Source organism: Alligator sinensis, unplaced genomic scaffold, assembly GCF_000455745.1.
Source record: "Alligator sinensis unplaced genomic scaffold, ASM45574v1 scaffold714_1, whole genome shotgun sequence".
NCBI lineage: Eukaryota > Metazoa > Chordata > Crocodylia > Alligatoridae > Alligator > Alligator sinensis.
This window is the reverse complement of record NW_005842493.1, coordinates 331,148-356,129: the sequence shown is the minus strand read 5'-3', so window position 1 is coordinate 356,129 and position 24,982 is coordinate 331,148. Positions and strand designations below refer to the sequence as shown.

General features: G+C 42.1%; 1 protein-coding gene across 4 annotated transcripts in view; it reads left to right on the top strand.

Moving 5' to 3' along the window:
• The window catches only part of PITPNM3 (PITPNM family member 3), a 272,469-nt gene that overhangs the window by 115,107 nt on the left and 132,380 nt on the right, over positions 1-24,982 (top strand). For 2 of the 4 annotated variants that reach the window (XM_025212939.1, XM_025212940.1), the window contains one exon: positions 23,047-23,097. The exons of 1 other annotated variant lie outside the window; for it this stretch is intronic. In XM_025212939.1, the coding sequence (XP_025068724.1) occupies positions 23,047-23,097 (51 nt within the window). The remainder of the gene's footprint in view (positions 1-23,046; positions 23,098-24,982) is intronic. One more of the 4 variants, XM_014523475.2, reaches the window with a different exon arrangement.

Genomic DNA, 24,982 nt, shown 5'->3' with positions numbered 1-24,982 from the left:
TTCCTGCTGTTGAGAAGGAGCAGGGCATTTTTGGGAAGGAGCAGAACAAAAGGAGTCTCCAATTAGCACTTGAAGGCATAATGGTGGCAGAGCACCAGCTGGAAGGATATCAAAGAGTAGGCTGGTTTTGAAGTATGCACTTGAACAAATGCTACCACCTTCTCAAACTTGCCATGAACAAACCATCCCTATCAACAAACTGGTACCTGCTGTCCAGTTATTATTTCAGGGTACTTTACACATACAAATGAATGAAATCTCCAGCCATGTTTGAAGGATGTGTAAATAATACCCATTTTGGAGGTAGGGGACCAGAGGTAGAGCAAATCTGGCTAGCCTACCCACAATCATATAGAAAGAGTGCTGAGGAATGAGCAACGCCCCCTACATCCCTGTGTTGTAACCACAGTGCCATGATGCCCAACTTTCCAGGATAGCTGTCCATGCACACTTGAACAGATGGGACTAATCCATCGATTAAACTGCTTAAATGTTGTTGAGGTCTTCCGAGTCTGCTCCATACATTTTTAAAGGCGTGGTGAAGAAAAGCTCAAATACTTGATGGGAAGAGTAGCAGGCCTGCTTTATGATGTCCCAATCCTGTTTTCTTGGTATCTTTTTTCATATCTGAACTCTTTCCAGTGTGTGTAAAGATTTACCTTGGTGCTGACTTTGTAGGCCGTTGGGTTCAGTAAAACTGTCCATCCCCCAAATCAAGTAAAATAAAACAATTTTGGGAAGACTCCCCTGTTCAAGGAAGTCTCATTTTGAAGCAAGCTGGGGCAATTCCTAATTCAACTTAACAATTAGGAATAATTTTTTAGGCAACACAGTGTTGGAGAATAGTGACTTCCAAAGCAATTTGCACTGAATGTGTATAGAGCTAGGCTCGTGACCTTTGAAACAGGGATTTAGCAAATAACTTTGCACATATTTGCTTGGCAGTCAGAATCGGTATCACTTTTTTCTGAAAAGTAGCTCTTCAGAGACTTATTTGCAATGTGCAGTGCTGTCTCCTCACCTGTGGCTTTGGCAGAAATTGAGGCCAGTGAGGCACCTCTTCCTAGCAAGTACTTGATAATCTGTAGAGTAAGTCTGTAATCCAGGGATCCTGGTTTTCTCTGATTTCAAAAATAAACAAACCCAATTTCTGCTTAAAAAAGTAACCCCAAATCCACATTTTACCATAGTTTAAATGAAACACTGTGTGTGTGTGTGTGTGTGTGTGTGTGTGTGTGTGTATGTGGTGTTTCATCCACATCCGTGTATATGTGTGTGTATGTATATGTATATGTGTGTGTATGTGTATGTGTGTATATACACACATATACATACACATATATGTGTGTGTGTGTGTGTGTGTATGTGTATATATATGTATATGTGGTGGTTCATTTAAATCACAGATAAATGTGGATTTGGGGTGACTTTTTATTTTTTTTTAACCAAAAATTGGGAATTTTTTAAAGTCAGAGAGAACCAGGATCCCTGGTAATAACCCGAGACCTGAACCTGACATATTCAGCATATTTATGCTCCTGTTTTCAGATAGACCTGAATTTTAAATGGATTCTTATTTTTGGAAAGGCCCCAGGATTCTTTAACTCCAGTGACTCTTTAAATTTTTCATTAGTTTTACATAAAGACATGTGCAGATTTTTTTTTTCCCCATAAAATCTCAGCACCCACAATTGGGGCCAGGTTCAAAAAAGGCTTTAGGGTGCTTGGCGCTGAGCTGCCTTGAGTATTTGCCCACAGAAGTTGCTCACGGTGCTCAGTGTAAGGAATTAGAGGCCCTGAGTTCTTCTGTGGATCTGGCTTCATGTGGAAAAGTAGCCTCAGTTTCTACTGAATATTGGCATATGTTGTTGATAGCTCTTGATTTAACACATTCTGGGTTAAAGGCAGCTCAGCTATTTATTTAGATTTTTTATTTTTCAGCACATAATAGACTGAACTGTCATTAGATAATTTCATGAAATATGCCCTTCTCTGACTCATACCATGTAATTTTGTTCTTTTAGTTGTACATTGGAATATTACTTCTGAAATGTCAGTGCTTTTTTTTTTTTATTATTTCATTGCACTGTGCATTTCATTGCATTTGATTTTTGTTTCTTCACTGGGGATAGAAGCAGCCCACACCTTGGTTGAAGGACGCAGATTCCCAGCGTGAATTATGATTTACTCTGCTTTTAAATAATCTTGTCTCAAGTGTGCTTTCTCTGGACGCTTTTGGCCTCCATATACTTCTCTTATGCCTCATCCTTAACCTGCAAAGGTGGTTTATCAGAGGTATGTAGTATAATTAAAAATTGCTATTCCAAAATTGCAACAAATGCATCCGTGTTTAATTTCTTGAACCCAATGGTAGTGCAATTCATCAGTGCCTAGTTTGGTCTCTGTATAGACACACAACATATTTGGATAGATTTTTGCCACACTGGGTCGAGAAACTGTCATCTAGTCTGCCTGTCACTGCAGTCCTCCTAGTGCAAGTCCTCCTAGTTTCTATGTTCCTTTTGAGCATAAAAATGAATCTCAAGTCATCTATAGAGTCTTGATCACTTAATTCAATTGCTTAACATTTGAATTAAGTCTTCAAAAGGAGGCTAGACAGTCACCTAGCCAGGGTCATTTGACCCCAGCATCCTTTCCTGCCCATGGCAGGGGGTTGGACTTGATGATCTGCTTAGGTCCCTTCGACCCTACCAACTATGAAACATTTATTTCTTTGCTCTAACCTCTTCATGCTAACTATTTATTTTCAACATCTTGCGTCTAAAAATCTTCTGTGTTAGGACTTTTTGAAATAAGAATGAAAAAAAAAACTATTAAAGCTTATTTTTGAAAAGTATAAAGGGGGAGGGCGTTAAGAGTGTAAACTCTCACCGAGCAGTGGAGGCAGGCCCCTAAATCTGGGAAACTCCTACTGAATTAAAAGGCAGAGGGTGGCCTACTGTAGGCTACCTGCCCCACCATAACTGTGTTGTGCATCTGCTTCACTGCTACCATAAGCAGATCTCTAAACCAGGGCATCTGACCTAAGAACAAGATAACTGCTAAATCACTATGGTTTAGATTGAATTCCCTGTAGAATAGAGTAGAGAAATGAAATGGTTACTGTGGAGTAGCTGATGCATTTTATGCCCCTTTCCTCATTTTCATGCCAGCCAGTTCAGTTTGTTCCCCTGTTCTTCACCCTTGTTAATTAATTCTTGCCCAGAGAATGGCTTTTCCAAGGCACCTGCCTATCAGGAGTAGGGATCTCTTGCTTTAAGACAGCTGTTTTTGGTTCCTCAACAAAGCAACTTTAGGGCTGGGTTTTTCAATATGCTTCTCATGCTGTGAAGGCAATAAATTCTAAAAGCTGCAGCATACCTCGGGACTTGAACATAATCATTTTTACCAGATGAAGCCTAAAAATAGAGGCTGGCATTATTAGTATTTTTGCAGCACAAAAAGTAAACAGGGAAACAAACAAATGGCAATTTGATTTCTGTAATGCTGCCTGCCACGAAGGATGACTATTGATTCAATACACCCTAATTAAATTTTAAGAGCCATTAGTCAATTTTGCCAGCAATACGCTAACATTTTGCTCTGAATATCCCAGCTAATTCAATTAAAATGTTGGAAATGATGATAAATTCTCAGGTAGGCAATTGACAAAATGTAATTATTAGTCATTTAAAATATAACTGACTGTAAAATGCCTGTGAAATCCACTTTGTCTGTGCTTCATATGCCATGAATACAGACTGGCGGATTATCTTTCCAGTGACCTGCGTGAGAGACCCAAGTGACCGGCTGCTTCTCCTGGGAATCTCCCTGCCATCCGAGCAGTGTCTTGCTTTGTCTCATTCCAGTGGTTTATATGTTCCCGATTTAGATGGTTTTGAAATACAACCATACCGAATTCCCAGTGCAAGATGTGGCAAAGCGTCAATATGTAAATGAGTTCATGTGACCCCAGGATGAAAAAGGAACAGTAATTATATCAGGTTGGGGTTGAAAAACGGCATGGGTTTTAGTGACACTTGCTTTTTTGCTGACAGCCTGCCTATGTCATTGCCTTTAATGACACATGGAGTTCCTTAGATTCTTCCCAAATTTGGTACATCCAAGGTTTTATTAGTGGGACCAAATTTATTGCAGGGCTTGGGGAATGTTTTCCTGTCCTTGGTGCCTACGTTTCCTCCAAGATTTTCAGGCGAGAACAGTTCCTTTGTAAATCCGTACAAAAGAGCCAGTTTTCAAAAGCACACAGTGCTGTACTCTGTGAGAAGTCCCCAAGTTATGTCTTGTGTTGTGTCAGGGTTGATGGTGGGTTTTATGAAGAGTTTAGATTATGGATTTGTATAGGATAGTTTGGGTAGGGGTGATCCTGCCCCAGGCAGGGGGTTGGATTAGATGACTTCTAGAGATCCCTTCCAGCCCTATGTCTCCGATTCCATGATTTTTTGGATCCAAATTGAACATGGGAAGCCACGATCTGAGACTCCAGGCTCAGTCATTACTCCTAAGGATCGTTGCCTCCTGGCTCTCCACCTACCCGCTAGGGCTGACAAGGGAGTAGGTAATCTAAATGTCTTTGCAGACAACTGTTTGGGAAACCACTCGGGTTGCATCAAACCCACTTTTGGTTTAGTTGGGAAGTAATTGAATAGCACACGTCCACAAAAACATTTTGGCTCCCATAAATCAGCCTTTTCCACCAAAACGGTGTTTAGCAAAATATTCCTGATAGTCTTTGTCAGCACCTAGTGCACTGAGTTTTCTTGAAAATCTGTCCCTGATTGTGGGTGTTATATTTAATTGAGCAAAGCTCTACTTGAATCTATGGGTGACGTTTTTTGCCTACGTAGAGATGGGGCCCGAAGCCTCTGAAGGGAAATCAGACAGACATACAGTAGCCCATTAGAGTCCACTGATGTACTATATATATCAGGGGCAGGCAAAATGCGGCCTGTGGGCCAGATACGGCCCATTCAGGCCATTGTATCTGGCCCGCAGGGCCCCTAAAAAAAAAAAAAAAAAAAAAAAAAAAAAATGTAGAAAAAAAATATTAATATACCCCTGGCTGCCTGTCATGCAGCCCTTGATGGCTTGCCAAAACTCAGTAAGTGGCCCTCCACCCATAATATGCCCCTGATATATATGGTGCTATAGGTATATACTGGTTTAGCTCAGGTGACGTGTTCTGATCATTACCAATGAAGATAGCCATGAAAACAGAAGCAAAACCTTTGTCTTGTCAGGACAGCAAATTATATATTAGGCACTTAATGCAAAAGCAGGTCAGCCAAATCATACTTAGCTCTAATTGGTGCTTGCACAACCTATTACACTGTGTAACTGCAGCTGAGTGTTTCTCAAACAAAAACATCTTCCTGACTTTCATTTCCTTTCAAATTGTTTGCAATCTGGCCTTTATAATAGGGAACCTTACTGAGTGCTGTAAGTGAGGGACAGCCGACTCCAGCAATATGACTTCCTTTTGCTCTCGGTTATCTGCTATTTCTTCTCTTTATTTTTTCTTCTTCTTCCCCCACCCCTTCCCTTTTTCCCTCCAGGGTAGCTCTTCTACTCACTAGAAAAAACAGAGAAACAGAATGACACAACATCTTGGGGTTGATATCTTCCTATGAAGTGTCCAGCACTGGCCACTTTTGGATATTAGGTGTTCCGCCAGCCTGATTTCAAATGGGTCCTTCTTAGAGACCAGGGAGGGAGGATAGCCAGTCTTCAAGAAACTGGCCACCACTTCATATCTTGAATTATCCTCAGACTCTGTGGGCGGCAGATCCACAGTTGCATATGTTTCCTTGCTTCTCTTGTGGTGATGCCCTTCTCAGGCTTATGGCCATTTCTTCGTCAGATATAGACTCCCTTCCCCTCACCTCTCCAGTGGTGAGAAATACTGCTGTGGTGTTAACCACCCAGGGTTTTCCTACTGGGACATCAAAACAAAGCCTAGATCTTATACTGAACTTGTTACGCAAAATCTTTTGACAATCAACAGAGAAGGGACAACTGTAGCCGAACAGGATTAAAAGCAGCTGAAACATAATGTTTGCTGATGACATTCCAATATCCGTTAGCTTTAGCTGGCCTGAGTCTTGCGTTACATCCAAATCCAGAACATCTGCATTGCTGTGCACAGTGTTATCTAATAATCCTTTGGACGGATCTTATTTAACTTTGGCCAGTGTAGCAGTTCTTTTTATAGATATAAAGCTATATATATTTTTGGTATGGCTCAGCAATGCTTCAAGATAAGTTTGAAAACTTGTCATCTTAAATTCTCACATTGATTTAATTGTATTCTGTATTCTTGGAAAATCAATGAAACTAATTTGTATTTTTAGCTAGAAGGTCACATTTAAGTAATACCTATACACGCTTGGTGTGTGTGCGCTTCATTAGCATGTCACATTCCTAGGTGCCTATTAATTGAGACATCTATCATTCTGTCAGCTTTACGTCAAGAATGCTTGCACACCATCTGCCTATCATCCTTAAGCTGTGGGATTTTTTTTTTTTCCTTTCCGCCATGAATGTTGAAGCAAGAATATTAAATGTTGTAATTCTGTGTGTTGGTAGACTTGAAATTTAAAATAAAACAAATCTAACACACTGGGGAGAAAAAAAAAAAAAAGAAGGGTATAGAATGAATCATGCTGGAACCATTCACTCCCAAAGCCTTATGGGATTTTTTACATTTTTTTATTTTTATTTATTTATTTATTTATTTATTGGAGCAATTAAACCAGAAAAATGGTCAGGTCAGGGCTTACCACCTTCTCAGTAATGCTAAAGTTCAGTTATCAGGCTTTGTTCATTAGTTAAGCACGTAAGCAGCCTGTTTTTTCTCTTGCGTTCTCATCTCTGTGGCATTGGAGTCCCTGCACACTTCACTACTGTTGCTCTGAACGCTTGTCTTGTCTGCTTGTTTTACACCTGCTTGTACCATCAGTGGAAAGACGCTCTTATATTTGAAGTGCTTGAACAATTGTTTGTTCTGCCACAGATAATATTGTGTGATTATTTTGGGGGGGGGCAAGTCCTTTAAATTTGCTGTCTGTTAATTCCTTGTCTGTGCAATGTAGACGATCCTAAATCCACAATCTTTTCCCCCCTTCCCCCTGCCCCAACATGCATGCCTGTTGACTGTCTATTTAGATTCAGGTTCCTGGGAAGGATTGTCCATCGCATATGGATTTGCTTAGGCGCGTACTTGGGCCCCACACTTTACGAAGGATGTAAATAGATTGAAAAGAGTCCATCAGAGAGCAACAAAAATACTTGATCCTGGGAAGTGGGGTTTAAGAGGAAGGACTTAAAAAAAAAAAAACCCCCCAAAACAAAAAACTTGGGTTATTTAGTCTGGAGAAGAGGGGAGCTGAAGCAGGGAATACGATAGTAATCTTCAAATACCTGAAGGATGATTATAGAGAGGGTAGAGATGGGCTTTTCTCTGTGACCGGAGGAAACCAAACTAGGAGGAATGTCCTCAAACTGCAACAGGGGAAATTTAGGTTGAAGATTAGGAGGACTGGAAACATTGGAACAGGTTACATGGAGAAACTGTGGAATCTCCATCCCTGGAAATTTTCAAGATAAGGTTGCACACACACTTGGCTGGGATGGCTTAGTCAAGGACGATCCTGCTGTAGCAGATAGTCAATTTGTATAATAGTCTTGATTTGCCTGGGCAAACGTGCCCCACAAGACGCAGCAATCGGCAAACAAGAGGAGGCCTGGTAAATAAAGGGTTAACTCACAACCTAGGGTCTTTTCCCAGACCCCGAGAGGGCAACTCCATCTCTGTGCTGCTTCCTCAGCATTGCAGTCCTCCCTCTTCCTTTGGAACAAGTTCCCTGGCTCACTGTCTCTGCTCCCTTCCCTGGGAGCCTTTTAACTTCCTTTGGGCTAGCCAGTTATCCTCATCAGCTGGACCAGTCCTCCTAGCAGGCATGCAATCACTATTTCCTACTGCCTGCAGCTGAGTTGCAGCCCCTGAGGTATGCAGCCTGCTACATCTCCCTTGAGTAGGGGGGTTGCACTAGATGACCATGCGAGGTTCCTTCCAGCCCTACTTTTTTCTGATCGTATATACAGTGCCTCAGGCAGCGGGGCTCTGATTTCACTGGGGTCCAGTAGAGGTGGTTGTAATCCAGGCAAGCAGGTGTGGAAGTGATGGTGAAAAATCCTGCAGATGCTGTATCTGGAGAGCTACTTGGGAGTTAGTTATGTAGTTCCCAATGACTTGTATATGATACTCCCCATGCTGTTCCTTTTTAAATCTGAGTTTGCTCTCCCCAAGAAAATGAGCTTAGGTAAGGCAGGAAATAAGACCGAATACATGCAATATGCTGTGCAACCCTTCTCTCCAACTTTTTTTTAGTTTGCATGCATTCAGATTGAAAGCTGTTATTTTCTTCCCCTCCAGTATATCTTTGACTCCCTTTCCCCCTCCCAACTTATATAAAAAGCCTGTTTTATGCATGGAACAGCACAGTTATAAGTGATGACAGGGGCACTTTCTAATCGGCTTCCTGAGCTGCTACATCTGGTCCCATGCCAGCGATGACACCTGCAAGGAACCGAACAAAGCCATAACGAAAAATCCCGAGCAAGATGGAGTTTTGAATCACATCTGTGGCACAAGCTAATTAGACACCTCTGTTTCTTTCTGGTTCGAAACAATCCTTTTTCTATATGAACCTCCAGAAGGGAGCACAGCAATCCATTTGCAATTGCAGCGTGAACTCAGGTGGGTCCTGACTCACACCAGCATCAGAGCAAATTCTTTCCTTTGCTGCCCCCAGTTCAGAGTTTCCCCATTCAAATGATTGGTTTGGTACAACTGTGAGCAGGAACTGGCCTGGGGATTTCAGTAGTTGTGGACACATTGTAAATCAACACCAGGTTGATGCCACTGAGCTGGATAGAAGTGAAAATCCGTTCAGTGAGCTTGCACAAAAGTAACATTCATACAGTCCTAATGGTGTTGAAACTGCAGTGCTCAGATTCAGGCTGGCTTTGGCTGTAAAGCTTGGAGTCCGTGTTTCCTATAGTGCCATGTGTGTGCATTGCATTTTCACAGGGGTGAAAAATGTCAAATTCCTTTTTTTTTCCTTTTCTTTTTCTTTTTTTAAAAGATACTACAGCTTTTGCAGCCTACTGCATAGTGCCTCAATTTTTGAGGGAGCCTTGAACACCCCTTGACTCAGGCCATTGGACCTTAAATTACCTTGAGGTGGGCATCCAAAATCACTAATTACTTTCAAAATCTTGGCCGCAGACCCTACCCCAGATCGTTTCCAAATTCAGACACTTGTGTAATATGGTGTGGATGTAGGGAAGGATGATATCAGGCAAAAGGAAAAAGAGTCCTCTGCAAAATGCAGTGGTGAGGAATTAAGCAGGGTCACCAGTGGAATAATGCCATCTTCTTTACCTGTAGATGGAGGCACAGAAGCGTGTGCCTGTGAGAAAAATGTTAAATATTTGATTGTTTAAAGGATACAAGATTTTTTTTAATTAAGTCAGCTACACTACAATATTGCTTTATCTTTCCATCAAATTAAAAGCCTATCCAATTAAGTACTGTGGGGAAAAAATGAGGGAGTAGGGAGCTCTAGGCTACAGGAGACCTTTGGGTATTGGCTTTTCTAGTTATTTCTCAGCCTTTCAAATAGATTGCTGCTACAGATGAATCTTAAGCATAGCAGGAGTGTTACTCGTATACAGTAGTCTCAGAGCTACTTCAGAGATGGAGGAAACTCGTCATAGAGTTTATGCCACCCATGTCTCATGGGATGAAATTCCTCCGTGCTTAAAGTCCAGAGTAAGGGTTATTTGCTACTTGAATCCTGAAAAGTAGTGCTTAAGTGAGGCATTGGGCTGGTGTTAACACAGGGATGGATTACATCTTTAGTAAGATAAATCCTACACAAGACCTCTGCTACTGGTGCCAGATTTTCAGAACAGATCATCATTTTGAGTGTACAATAAATATGTATTTCCATGTCTTGCAATCCGTTCCAGTCTGCAGATGAAATCTTTTGGTGTTAGGGCATTAGTTGTCTCTCTCAGCAGGTCAAATGGATAATTAGCTGTCACCGACTTTGGTTTTTAGGGAATATATCTGTGAGTTTAGAGATGCTAAATCAATTCCATCCTTATTTAGCCAAAGGCTTCAGCATACAAATGTGCTTAAGAGCTGTGCTGAATTTGTAGTCCTAGGGTTTGTGGAAAGTGTTGGATCGACAGATATGGGAAGTAGTGGGTAAGCAGCGCCGCTAAAGCTGTAGCTAGACTCGGCTTGCTTTACACTGAATTGTCACTCTGCCTCACTCGTAACGGGGAGTAATTTAACTGCTGGAGAGGACGAGCTTGGTTCACAGCTGCTCTGCTAACATTCGTGACAGCTGTGATTTTAAACACCAGTCTCACAGGGACTGAACCCCACAGAGAGCAGCTTTTTGATGATGGTTACTTTTGCTTGCTAGTTGCACTATGTTGGATTGGAGCTGCTGAATTCCTTGGGTACACCACTCTCCCCTGTACTACAGCACATAATCCCATGTTTTTCTGGATCCCTTCTTGGAAAGGCCTTTTCCTTTCGCAAGCTGCTTCTTCCGATGGCATCATCTCTCTTGCTGGAATGATGCTGAATCTTTCACGTGCTTTTTTAAAGTTCTGCAATAGCTTCCAAATACTTGAGGTCAAAATATTTAGAATAATAATAAAACAAAAATCCCTGTTTCTCTGTAGCAGTATAGCTCTTAATGCAATGGATTTTGATGTACACTTACTCCTTCCTCTTCCTTTCTATCTCCTATTTCTATAATTTTGTCCACAGTGAATTTATATTGGTATAAACAAACAGCTTGATTTTTTTTTTTTTTTTTTTTTTCCACGTGACAAGTGATATTTCTTTTCTCTCTTAGTCACGTCTTCCTAGAGTCAGATAATTAATTAGAGGGTGTTTGTATATAGCTGACTGCGGAGTTTATGCTTCTATTAATTTTCCTGCAATAGCATCTGCCATTGCCTAATGATGTGAAGAACAGCAAACAGAATACTTGGCATAGGCCAGCAAGAAGGGAAGGGACAGAACGGATAATTTAATAGTCAGCAGCCTTCCAGAACGGATCAGATGGCTGATGTAAACAGCAGACTTAGTCTTACCAGCAGGTTTATGAGAGAAACAGTGAATTGCATCCCTGCTGTCCTTTGCATGTAAATCAGGGCTGACAGCAGCTTACTTCTGACCGGGTTACTGCTGTCCTGCAAGTGCTGTCAGACTATATTTAAAATACTGGTTTGTGTGTGTGCTCACGTGCACCTATGTACAGAGAGCAGAGAAAGCTTGAAGTGGCGTGCTGGACCATTTTATGGCATATAGTTTGAAAAATGCCCTCTGAGACCTAAGCCTCACTCGTCTTTGAATCCTTCATTTGACTCTCATAAGGTCTAGTCTGTTGCCTACTAATAATGTCGGCGAGAATAAAACGCTTTTTGCAGAAAGGTGGGTATTACCACCCTGATGTAACAAATGGGGAAATGGAAACACAATAGTCGCTTGCCTAATGTCATTCTGCAAGTTGGTGGCAAAAACTATGAATAATCCAAGCCCCCTGACTCTTAGATTTCTATGCTGAGTGTTGGTATAATTTTACTCTTATAAACGGCATTCGTTATGGCTGCATATGAAAACAAAAGCCACGTTTGACAGAGGAAGGTAAATTTCACAGTATTTTTGCTGGAGGAAAAAAATGAATTCTGTTGTGGAAAAATAAATAGAAGTTGCCTTAATTGTGTTTGACTGAAGTGTAAAATGAATTCAGCTCGCTAGCGCAAACAGAAGCCTGCATATTAGAAGACCTGTTGCCATCCCAATAGCTAATGTTTCATGGCAGGAAGAAAAGCCTGTCTGAGTAATGCTGAAGTTTTTTCACACTTGATGATATAAAAAAAAATGCATTTGGGTCCTGTGCATTTCTGCGTCCTATCTGCTTGCTTTAGTGGTTTAATATGTTTTATCTACCCTAAAGTGGCAGGTCCGGGTAGACTGGGCAGAGCAAAATGGATTCTGTTGTGGCCTGAGCATCATCAAATGAATGGCCCGCTGAGTTTTAGGCTGTAGAATATTTATTGGTTTTGTGAGACTCGGAGGCAAACTCATCTTCTGGTGCTGCTTACTCAGCCCAGGACCTGGGAGTTGGTCTGGAAATGAATCAGATGAATATGGAGTAACTCACAGCAACATTTGTTTAGCACTTTTGCAGAATAAAAACTTACTTTGGCTTGGATCCAAGATGTACTCAACTTTGATCAAGTGGTTCCATTGACTTCAGAGAGGCTGCTTGTATGTCGAAGCACCTTTCTGATTTGGGTTTCTTTAAATGTAGGATTAATTTTGGCACACTTTACTAGTTTAGTCCCCAGGGCTTTGATTACTTCATAATCACAATAAGGGTAAAGTTATACATTGCACTTGAATCACAATAAATCTGTGGATTGTTAAACCCTTTTTAATACTAAAAAAAAACCCCCAAAAAAACCCCTCAACCTTTTATTTAAAAAAACAACACCTCTTATACATATTTACAAATCTCAAACATTATATCATCCAGCAAAGCCTCATAACATATTAACTCCTCATCTCTTAACAGTTTATAAGACCAACTTTAATTCATCCCACAACTATCCCCCTTCCTACCCACCCCCCTGTTACTGCACTATCTCAGGCAGTCCTCAAGTGAATACATATTTCCTTTTATCTTTCATCCACATCTCCTTCCTCTTACTCTCATTTCCCTCATCCTCATCCCTTTGCATGTCGTATTTGAGCTCAGACGGGGCTAGCTGTAAACATTCCTCCGTAGTAAAACCCATTCCCTTCATGATCAGCAAGTTCCTCACTCTTCAAAGTGCTGCATTAACACATATGCCCGTATCTTCCCTTCTTACCGGTTCTTTCTTAACCACCCCATACATCACTGTCTCAAAATTTATCTTATCATTCACTTCTAAAATTTGTCAAAATCTCTGTGCCATCCTCCAAACCTCCTGTGCAAAGTTAAACAGCTCTACCTCCATCTCTTTTGTCTCCACCACCACCCTCTGCATTCTTCCTTCTACAAACGCTTGCACTTGCTTGACTTTAACCCCTGGGCTTTGAATTAACACTGCCACCCCTGCTGCCTTGTTCACGTTTGTCCCCACCCACCATGACTGCCCCAAACCCCATCTCTTCTCCGGGTATCTATATTAATCTTTTCGTGGTATTCCACGCTCTTGCAGACACATTACATCTGCATCGATAGACCTTAAAGTTGCTGACATTTGGTCCCACCTCTTCCTTTTTCAATAGACTTCTCACATTTAAATTTGCAACACACAACACCATGATAAAGGAAAGGTGGAAGCCACTGGTCCTCATCTCTCTTGTTTTATGGGTTGTCCCTGTTACTGCTGATGATCAGTGACTCTATTTCTCCCCCTTCCTCATCCCTGTCACTCTCCCTAGGTTCTCCAGGGCTGCTATATTGAGACAGGCCACTGCTGTCCCTTCCTCCCCCCACCCCAACTACTTGCTTCTTGCTCAGGGGAGCCCTGCGAACAAGGAGGGGGTAGGGGGGGAGCAGGGGGTAGCTGTGTGGTCTGACGGGGAGCCCTGTCAGTATTCGTGGATTTTGCCATTCGCAGGGATCTCCAGAACATATCCCCCGCTAATGGCGAGGGTCTCCTGTACTATATGTAAAGTGCTACAACCATGTTTAATTTCAAGGACATTGTTTTCACATTTGCTTCTCATTTCCATGTGCTCAGGGAAACCAGGCCTGACCGTAAGGAGAGGAGAAAGGGGCTGCTGGGGGGAAACAGAGAGCAAATTGTCTACCTGATCCCCCAGGTTTTTGTTTTTTTTCTCTGCTGTAGTGGTGGGAGGGGGACAAATTCAAGGCAAATCCCTAATAATTAGATTCTGTACCTGGGAGAACTGTATCAAATTTACAGTTTTTTCATATATCAAATCTAATTATTAGGATGTTGTCTTATAATCAGAGTCATCTTCTAGCTAAGTAAATACAGTAGCATTTCTTGCCACTAGCGGGCTTGTGTGTAGAGGCCGGACACCTATGTTCTATTTCTGCTCTGAGTGGGGGGCTGGGAGTGGTGCATCTTGGGGTGCCGGAGGACTGCAAATTGCTCATTATCTCCAGGGAACAGGCTGAAGTTACAAGCTAGGTAACGCAGCCCAGAGTTAACCCTTGTCTGAGGTGGAATAATTTTGAGATGTTCAGAGGACACACAGCATAAGTTAATGAGCTTTAACTTGCAAATGCTCCTGTTTTAAGTGCTCTTAGTATAGTCTAAGTGAAATATTTAGGGCCTTGTTATACATTAATTTTAGGTGGTTCCTGGAGCCCTTAACCCATAGATTGTCCACACATTAACACCTGAAACTGGTTTTAAGTACACTTTAAGCAGCTTCAAATTGCGCTGCTTCAGGACAGATTTATCTCTGATCCATGTTAGCTAGCTCATATTCCATTAATGTGTGGGCCATTCGCAAATGATGAGCCACCCAAGTTGCAGTCCTCTAGTATCCCAGGATGCAATGTTCCCTCCCCCACCCTCCTGTTCTCTGTGGACAAAGTTTCCACCCCCCTGAACTCTAATGCCCAGGGAGAGATCTGACACCAGGCCAACTCCCCCTCCCGTGGCTGTGACCTTCCCACCTGGAGAGCTGCAACCCTGTGCAAACAGCCTGCAGAGCACACTCCAGCTAGCCAGGCTGCAGGACATGGATGGGCCCAGGCTGGATCAGGTCCCCAGGAGCTGGGGCTTCCTTCTCAGGGCAGGGGCTGGGGCAGTAGCTCCCTCAGAAGTACCTTCCCTCACCACTTCCACCTCCCAGCCTCTCTGGGAAGCATGATCAGCAGCACCCCCCCACACCCCAGTTGCAAATCCCAATTTATTACAACCTGAGACTTCTTTTAACTTACTTACTTACTTTTCATTTCTTTTTAAAATCTTTTTTTCATTACTACTTTTTATTTTATCCTACAGTGGCTGACTCGCTTCATTTCACCGCATTCCTCCACCCCCATTTTCTTTCCAAACCCCATTTTGTTACCCACCCCCGTCCAATTAACTCTCCAGGTTCCAGCTTCATGTTCCTGTCCTGTCCTGTTCCCCCCCCGCCCTATCTCTCACCTCCCTGCTTGGAGCAGAGATAGAGCCCTGTCCAGGCTCACCAGCCCTATAGTGGCAACTCACAGCTGTAGCTCCTAGTCCAGCCCTTGCTTGCCAGCCCTCTGGTGGCAAGTGACCGCTCTGCTGGTCGATGACAGTCAGAGAAGGTTTTTAGCCGTAAGGTACGACTGGTCCAAACTCAAGCTTGTACTAACGCCAATCAATATTTGAGCAGCAAAAAGTCCAGTGTGTAAAAAGGCCCTTAACTTCACCCTAAGTTAGACTGCTGGTGATGTGGTAGGAAAGGCTTGCATTTATATCTAGGGACCTACCGAAATCATGAATTTGTAGATTTTGCAAAATCTGGCATTGCCCATGAAATCCACAGGGGAAAAACAAAAAAAAGTATGAAAAATAAAATGCTGATTCCTGCCATGGGATGGAAGGGGGGAGGGGGACTGCTCATTTGAATGGCTGCTGGCAAGTTGGCTGTTGCCCCTGCCCCTCACCACTGATTCGCTGTAAGGGCTGCCTGTCATGTGGCCCTGCCTTTCTCTAATCAGTGGTGAGGGCTGGGGCTACCAGGGCCCCTTGGCCAATCAGAGGTATGGGGGGGTGGCCCGCTGCACTCCACCCTTGAAATGGCTGCCGGGTCCTGTGATCTGTTTGTGAAATCAGTGGGCGGCCACCACGAATTCAGTAGGCTCCTATTTATATCACTCAGGCAGCTGTCAAAGCAGCAGTTCAGGCCTGGGAAAACAAGGTTGCTTGCTATGCTCTGAGTATGCTGGGCACTTTTGAAAATTTGGCCACTCGTTTAAAACAAGGATCTTGGAAGTGATCAGTACTCTTTTCTCAGGAGAGCATGACCACCTTTTGGGAACCAGAATGAAGTGGTCAAATCGGTGGAGCACCTTAGTAAGATGAGTGCTGAGATATTAGGAAAAATTGGCCTCTACTTGGGTGCCCAAATGGGACTGAAGAGTTTTTTGTGGAAGGTAGTACAACCCTGAACTCTGAAACCTCGCCCAGAGGTGTTTTAATATTGCTCCCCTGCGGGAGACCATTGAAGCTAATCTTGAACATTTTTCTAATTTCCTGAGTAACAGTTAAGTTAAACTTGTTTGGAATTGTTTCTGAGAGAGGATAGAGTCGAACTTGAACAACTTTTTTTTTTTTTCCAGCACTCCTTCAGCATTTGCCCAAGGACCTTAAGGAACATACTACTTCTTTCAGGGCCCGTTTTCTCAAGTCTAACACTCGTTCTTTTTCTTTCTTTCTTTCTTTCTTTCTTCCTTTCTTTCTTTCTTTCTTTCTTTCTTTTGTTTTGTGAAGCAATACAAGCTTCTAGAACTTCTAAGCTGACTCCATCAGCATAAAAATTTAAATTCCTTCAACCTTTTTTCTTTAACACCCACGAAGGCAAGCCTGTTCTGTTGATTATTTTTATGTAAATGTAATTACTTCAAAATTAGATTTATAAATTATTTAGATCTTTGCTGATCGGAGGCTGTGAAGTGTAAATAATGGACGCAAAGTTAAATGTTCCATTTCTACTAAATTATTTTGGAGAAAATGGAATTGTAGTTCCAATAAAAGATGCCTTTTTTGTAACCTGTATTCATGTGCTCACGCAGTCACCACAGCAAAATAGACGTGATGGATCTCTAATGGTTTAAAGGTCTGTTGTCATCTGAGCGCATAGAAAGGAGACAATGAAATAAAGGGGCTGGAAGGAGCCTCAAGGGATAAGACCAGCTGCCCCTGGAGTAGTACCGCAATGTAAAGGTTAAATAGCTGAACAGCTCTCTAGTATCTTAAGGAGTTTTCCATGATGGGGAGGTCCCTACATCAGAAAATGAGTAAGGGGTGATTAGGAGGAAGAAAAGGTTGGTATTTGGTTCTTTAACATACTGGCAGCATGTTCTGGGGGTGATTTTTGGAGTGGGGTTAGTATTTGTGGCTGGGTATTTTGGGCTCTCTTAGGGCGTTTTATACACGTGCTCCGGGGCGGGGGTGGGGAGGGGAAGGGTGCGTTTATTATAGTGGCTCAGAGAGCGGCTCTAATTAAAGTGCCTGGCCAGTCATGTGTATCAGCGTCCCTGTGCTGAAAAATGGCAGTGGGGCCACTTTAACTAAAGCTTGTTGAACAAGCTTTAGTCAAAGCGCCTCTGCTGCCATTTTTCAGCACGGGGACGCTGATACACATGACGCTGGAGTCTGTTGGAGCACGGTAATCAAGTCTGTTTCGCTGCGTTGCAATTACGGCTAATGTAAATAACAATGATGAAAAGCTCTCAAGTCTTACAGTATATCTCCTACTGTATATACGTTATTGTAAGTACCTGTGTTGTAGATCTCGGCATGATGTTTCATGATGATGCTCTGCTTCACAGGTATATTAGAAGAAACAAATTTCCTGCTTTTTTTTCTCTGTCCGGAGAATGAAAAGTTATTTCTTTAAGGTAGTTTCTATTTCTGGTCAGTCGTTGTTGCTGTGTGTGGCTCTGTAGAGTCTCGATACTTTGTGAAGTAGTTTGCTATAAGTGACCAGATGGCTCCACTGTTTAACAGTTTCACAGCATGGATCAAATTGTGAAAGGCTTCAGATAAGTAACTCTTCACGCCCCTTACACCTGCAAAGAAAGGACTAATAGGCAAAAATGTGTCTGAAGCCTGGGCTAAACCACACATTAAGTAATGTGCAAAAGATACGTCATCAGACTTGAGTGTGTCCCTTAGCTGCACATGTTTCTGTAGCTTGAGGCAAGGTTAATGCTCCCATGTAAGTGTGAAGAGTATATTAAAAAGAAGAATCAGTTTATAGCTAAGGAAATACCTTCAACTAGAAGGTGCCTACATTGATATGGTGTTAGGTAAATACATTTTTTCTTACCATCCTCCTTTCCCTTTTCTCATGCCATTTCTGGTGCTTGAGTTGTAATACGCGCTAAGCTCATGAAGTCACATTTTCATCCTAAAGCTCCTAGAGACAAATATGCAAGGGCTCTTTTGTTGAAAAATAATGCGGAGTGAAAACACATTGTAGCTTTTCAAGCTGAAGAAATCTAGTGACATTATTTAGCCTTTGAGAACGAGCATCTCATTTTGAGTCTGGTATTTTTTTTTAGTTTAGTTTTGTTTCCATTTTGACTTTCTTTTGTCCCTCTCTCTCCCTTCTTATTATCTCAGTGGCAAAATGGAAATAGTTATAAAGGGTGGGGAGGAGAAAGGAAAACTGAAATTTTGCAATAACATTTGAATGAAGAGAAAAATTCCCGATGCCTGACAATGAGTTAGAAAGCTGTTTATCCATTTTGCTTTTTGGAAATGGAGACTTTTAAATCTGCAGTGTTATTTTAAACTTACAGAAACATTTTCTGCTCGCACTGTTTTTGTGGCATAATGGACATCTTGTAGTTTCATTGCATTGTGTGTGCGCTCAGGCAGTTGATGTTGCCTATGATATGCTCATGGCTCAGGCCTTGTTTTTAAGGCCGCTTTACAGGCTTTTCCAGAGACAGTGACTGATGGCTACTTCACCTCAACAATTACTCCTCTGCTTACAAGGTAGTGCAGATAACGTTTCCCCCAGTAAGCTAAAAAGTAAATAATGTTTCTGACCGGGCTCTTTGGCAACACCGCAGCCCACAAAATGCTCTGGTGAGGAACTGATAAGTGAGAGAGATTGTATGGGAAGATTGAAAAGAGGTTAATTCAGACAATTTTCTTGCCTGAAATGTCAGATGCCAACAGACTCTTTGCTCACCATTGTAGTGTAAAGAATGGAGAGCAGCAGCTTTTTGTTGCTGCAAATTAAAGGGACTGTCACACTTTGTCTCCAGCCCTGTTCCATATTGCAGGCTTACTAAGAGGGAGGGATGCTGGTTGTAACAACCTGGGAATATGCATCACAGGGAGGGAGAGGGAAACTGGCTGAGCCGCTATTTTTTACTGATCTATCCAACAGTGATCAAATGAATGGATCCGAACCCCTGAGACTAATCTACAAGGTGCTAGTCCTCCCCGAACAATCTGTGAGACAATATTTCAAATAGGTTGACTAAAGAAGAGCATGTACTTTATTCTTCTTCTATAAACAATGCAGTGGCTTTAATTGAAAAAGAAAAAGGTGCCCTTGTGGTTAACGATACTCAATTGAATATAATTCCCAGTTCTGCCACAGGCTCCCTGTATGATCTTCAGCCAAATCACTTGATCTCTACTTTAGTTCCCCATTTGGAAAACAGAGTTCTTTTCTTTACATCTCCCTGTGTCTGTCTTGTATCTCATGGGCAATGAAGTTTTTGAAGAGGGAGTATTTCTTTTATGTGACTGTACAGTACCTGGTATAATGGAGCTCTGATATCTGCGTAGGATCTCCATAATCCAGGTATATGGACGTTATTAGAACTAGTGGAGACATTACAGAAAGCCAGCGCAACTGTTTTGTCAAAGCTTTTTACAATCTGTATAATTCTGATGACCAAAAAGTCTTATAACAATTTTCCAACAGCTCTATTAAACATAATTTCAATTAATTGCAAGTGTTCGCTGCCCATAGAGGACACTTGCTCTTATGCACAGTATCAACGGCTTCTTGTCTGAAAGGATAATTACTAAAAAACCTGGGAGCGGAAAGATGAAGTACCAGATTGTATAAGTAAGAAACACTACTTGTTGCGTCTGGGATGTAATCCACAATTTTCCCATGGCTTTTGACCCAAGAAGCTGCAGCTTATTTTTGTGATTTGATTGTTTTTACCTGACTTCTGACTGTTAAAATATTCCTGTCTTGTATTAATGCCTGTTGTTTGACTGTGCTCCGATTGACTTTGGATTGGGTTCTGCTCATTTGAAAAAGCAGGCTTGGTGGTGGTGATGGTGTACTGGGCCATTAAAGGCCCAATAAGGCAGATGGGTGAAGCATTTAATCCCTACTAAACTGAAGGCATGTTGTCTGGATAAATCGGTTGGATTTATGTTTGATATGGTGAGACTATGGAAGGATTCATAGTAGGTTGTGATCTGTTAGGTTCTGAATTATTGCTATCACCACCTTGTTAGACTAATGGTCATGTATCAACACTCACCACCAGAACTCCGGTTCAAGTCCAGGTGAGGAAAAAGGAATCAAATGACCAACCCCTCTTAATTCCAGCACTGAGGAAATTTGACTGGTTTCATAAGAGCATCTTGCTTTGTCTCTGATCTGCCAACAAGCAAAATCAACAGGTTTTTTTCAGCTGGCTTCAATGGGCATGAGGCGGAGCCTTAAGCATCTTGGAAAGAGTTCACTAGGCTTTGAGAGGTGTCTGGCATGCTGTTTCTAGTAGACGTGTTAGTGGCTGTTGTGTGTTCCTTAGCTTTCTCGATTCAAAAAGGCTGGGAAAAGGAAAAGGGTGGTAGTTTGGCATCCTTAGACTGACAGATTGCAGACAAGAGTACTCAAATAAAAAAAAGAAAAAAAGTGTGTGTGCTCTGGCTCTTCAAAATCCCTTTTTTAGAGGATGAATTTCCTTTGAAAGAAAGCGTGCATGTTCTGGAGGATAGAAAAACCATGAACGGTCGAGGACTTTAGTCTGATGGCTTGATTGACATAGTTTTTGCCAATACAACTACATAGTGTAGGACTATGATTTTTGTCATGTTTTGTTTCAAACTAAAATTAGTTATAGTGGTATCTGCCCCACTGTGGACATTGTTATTATAGTACTACTGTATAGCTTATTACATTTCCTGTACATACATTTTGGTATAAGAGGGTCCCCCACAAGGAAGCTTGTACTGATTTACGTATATTAAGAATTAAAGTGGTACAATTTATGTATATTGACAAGGCCAAAGCTCTTAGTTACACTGATCTGAGTGTGTGAACTGCTCCAGAAGTAATTCCATCTCATTATTAATAGCAAATACTCACTAATTGTTTTCACAAAATGATAGGCAAGACGTAGCCATTACTCTAAAGCCAGAGACTGCTTATACTGAATGAAAGTTTTATTTATAGCATCAATTCCAGTATACTCAGTTTCCAGAAAGATTTAGTGACTGTTTTTTCGAAGGATCACAGTACTTGGAGAGAGAAAAGTCTATTAGACGGAGTCCATGTTTGCTCAGTGGCTTGATATAGTCCCAGTTTCCAATATTAAAAGGATACATGCTAGCTTGAAGTTCATTGAAAATGAAACCACGCTTGAAACTGTAAGGAGTTTTACAGTTCCCAGGGATCTGTGTGCTTTATTGTTTCTGTAAAATTATTTGAACCTTTGACAATATTGCATTAGTATTTACATTAGGTTTGTCCTGTGTATTGTATTAGGGCTTTGTCACACCTTAAACTTTAAGCTTCTCCAATGTTGATCAGCAGTACTGTTAGCAAAAGCTTAGGGTGTTTATACATGTGCTCCAGGAGTGCGGGGGCGAGAAGCTCTAACTAAAGTACCCCGAGTGTCATGTGTATCAGTGTCCCCACACTGAAAAATGGTTGTGGGGGCACTTTAACTAAAGCTCATCGAACAAGCTTTAGTTAAAGCAGCCCTCCTGCCATTTTTTTCAGCATGGGGGATGCTGATACATGTGACGCTGGAGTCTGCTCCATCGCACTGTAATTGCAGTGCGCCAGGGCAGCTTTGCTGCACGTGTATAGGCGCCCTTAGAGTTCATGCTAAAAACATGTTTAGGCTGAAAATCTTTTCTGACTGCCCCGGGGTGGGAGGGAGAGTCGGCTTGGTGCCGGTACCATCCGCTGGGCAGTAGAGTTCAGCAAGGTGGGGAGAGGGGACACTGCATCCTGGGAGGCTGGAGGACTGAAACGTGGGTGGTACATCTCTGGCGAGTGGCCACACACCTGGGTAACACTGATCGGAGATAAATGCTCTGGAGAGGTATAAATTTAAGATGCCTAAAGGGTTCTTAAAATTAGCTTATATGTCTTAATGTGTGAACAATCCAGGGCGTAAAAGCTCCCTGAGCGGCCTAAAAATACTGTAACAAAGCCTTTACTATACTTTAAAATGTACTTGTATGTTTGTGAAAGGGAGCAAGCTGAACTGAAAATTAACCTTGTTAGGCATTATGGTTTATAAGATCATGGAGCAGAGAGATTCAGAGGACCTTGGCTCTTGTCTCAATTTTGCCACGGATTTGCAACCAGTTGCTTCCTTTCTTCGTGCTTTAGGATGGTGATGATATGTTCTTTTGTAAGAACGGTTTGAGATCCTGTGATGCAAAATATAGTTATAAGGCCTCGACGCAGCAATGAAAAGTACAAGAAAGGACACGTGCCCCCATCTGGAGCCCTAGTTACTTCAGTGGGGTATTGCATGTGGTCAGGAATATGGAAACAGTTGCTGGCCTCAAGTCCAGGAAACCATTGTAGCTAATACTGGCACTTTCCAAAACTGCAGTATATGGGCCTGAGGGAAGCCTCTTTTCTTCTTCAGTGATTTGGGGAAGGGGCAGGTCTGAACTATAGTGCTGTAAAATCTTAATGTATCTAATGACATTAAATGCGTTACAATGTTTGGTTAATTAAAAATCCAGGGAGTCCCTTTATTGGCAGACTGAATACATTCCTGCGATCCCCTTTGCGAAGGGGAACACCCCCTCCCCCCCTGTCTTTTGGAGTTCTCGTTGATGGCTCCAAAATGGCTTTAAACCATTGCCAGGTATCTTTCTACATGCTGAGGTATTCCCACTGAAGTCACTGGGAGTTTTGGAAATCAAATTATGGCCCTTTGGGATGTATGTATTGCAGTATATCAGAAGCAGTAAAAAGCTTGGGGAACATGTAAAGGACATTCATTTCACCTTGTGTTATTTCCTTAGCAGGTGAAGAGTCTGCTTTTTGCTCCTCTGGCTTTCTACAGGAAAAGCAACGTGAGTCAAGGTTCTTTACACTATTTTTTTTTGTATACTGTGTTGTGCAGCAAGCTAGAGATAAAAATATAATACAAGACTAAATTATGCAAACTTAAGCCTATTTATGCTTTGTTGAAATGCTGTCAGGGCGGGAGGGGGGATCAGAATTCTCTTGTCCTACATTTAGCTAGTCTTATAACATGTATTTAATCAAATTACTGTATGTTTTCACTCAATTTTTGTGTGTTGAGTAATGTTTTGTAGTTCCTGTTATTGCTGCAGTATTCTTGAGTAACTGGAAAGTGAAGGTGTTTGCATACTTCAAGGCACATTGTTAGGTGAACAATACGGTGTCATTCTGCATTTTGCACTTCAGAAGGATGATTGTTCAGTGTTCTTGGCCCTGCTGACGGTTATGCCTGCTTCTAGGGATGCCAGGCAAGTTGTCAGGATAGATAGATCTAGGTTTCTGCTGTAGATAGGGTTGGGTTCAAGAATGCTGCCAAACCTATAATTGTTGAGGAGTCCCTAGGTCACAAGGCCTCATCTCAGGACAGATGAATTCAAATATTAGCATGGTGTTTATTGCTCATACTCTGCTGCCTATGGGTGAAGAGTGTGAGTTGTTCCTTGGCAATGGAGAGCTCTGGGTTTCTTGGAGAGCTTCCACCATTGTCCTGCCTGAGAACCCCTGCAGGTTTCCTCTTCTCCCTGTTTTCTAAGAAATTTGTGCATTGTTTTTCCCCTAACCTTGTCCACAAGTGCTTGCAGTAGTTTTTCACGGTAAATAACCCTTTTGCAATGACACGGATACTCTGCCCACTGCCCACCTCCACTGCCTGGGTATAGGACCATGGGGCTAGTGCTTGAGAGAAGGCTGGTCTCTGAGGAGCAACTCCTCCTCCACGTTATTTGTCATATAGGACTACTGTGTTTTCTCACATACAGTGAGATGATACATGTTGTATTTTTGAACGGCAGAATGAAATTAAAAAAAAAAAAAAGATCTTTGCTTGCATTAAGTAACTGAGCAGCCGCAGCTGGGGAGTTGCGCCTGGTTATGGTTCTGTTCCCTGCGGATCAGTGCAGACCGTACTTTAATTTTGGCTTGCAAACTGCTGAAATTCCTCTTACTGTATCTTCTTGCATACAATGCATGCTCCAGTTTCTAGCAGCTGCTTTTTTGGAGAAAAAGGGTCCCTGTTGTATGCAAGAGAATATGGCCTATTAAAAGACAGTGCAGTAGAGAGTTTGCAGTGCCAGCTCCGTGCTGCCCCTGCATCAGCGCTCTGCCTGCCGTTGCAATCCCTAGCACAGGGCCTGATCCACTCAGCTCCATTATTTTCATCTAAACATTACAGCTTGTGAGGAACTGAATCTCTAATGTATAAAAATAGTCTTTAGCATTATTTAATAGAAAGCATATGTTATCGCCTTTATGCGAACATATTTCTCACAACAGATTTGTTATTATAAACAGCGATTCGCAACGCGGCAGATGGCAGAGAGCCGCTTGATTTCTTCTGGGAGTGTGACTATGGAAAGAAGTTTTCTTCAGGGACTGTGTGACCATCTTGTACTTCTTACTTGATGTTAATTCTCTTGGTTTAACCCCTAAATTCTTTTCAAATAAATACAGCAAGAGATGGTTAAACTGGTTGGCTTATAACTAAACCTGAATATTTAAGGATTGTATTTACCCCTTTTGGAGTTGGTTGATGGCTTACCGTTAATAACAAGTGTCATTGTTGATAGTTTCAAACCTGTCTGGGGCATTTGGCTTGCTTACAGATGTGGGGGGAAAACCCCCCCAGTGCTTTACTTTAAGCTTGGCATGCCCCTGCGCCACACACAGTGCACGCCCAGAAGAGGCATCGCAGTAGACCTGGCTCGCCCAGTGTCT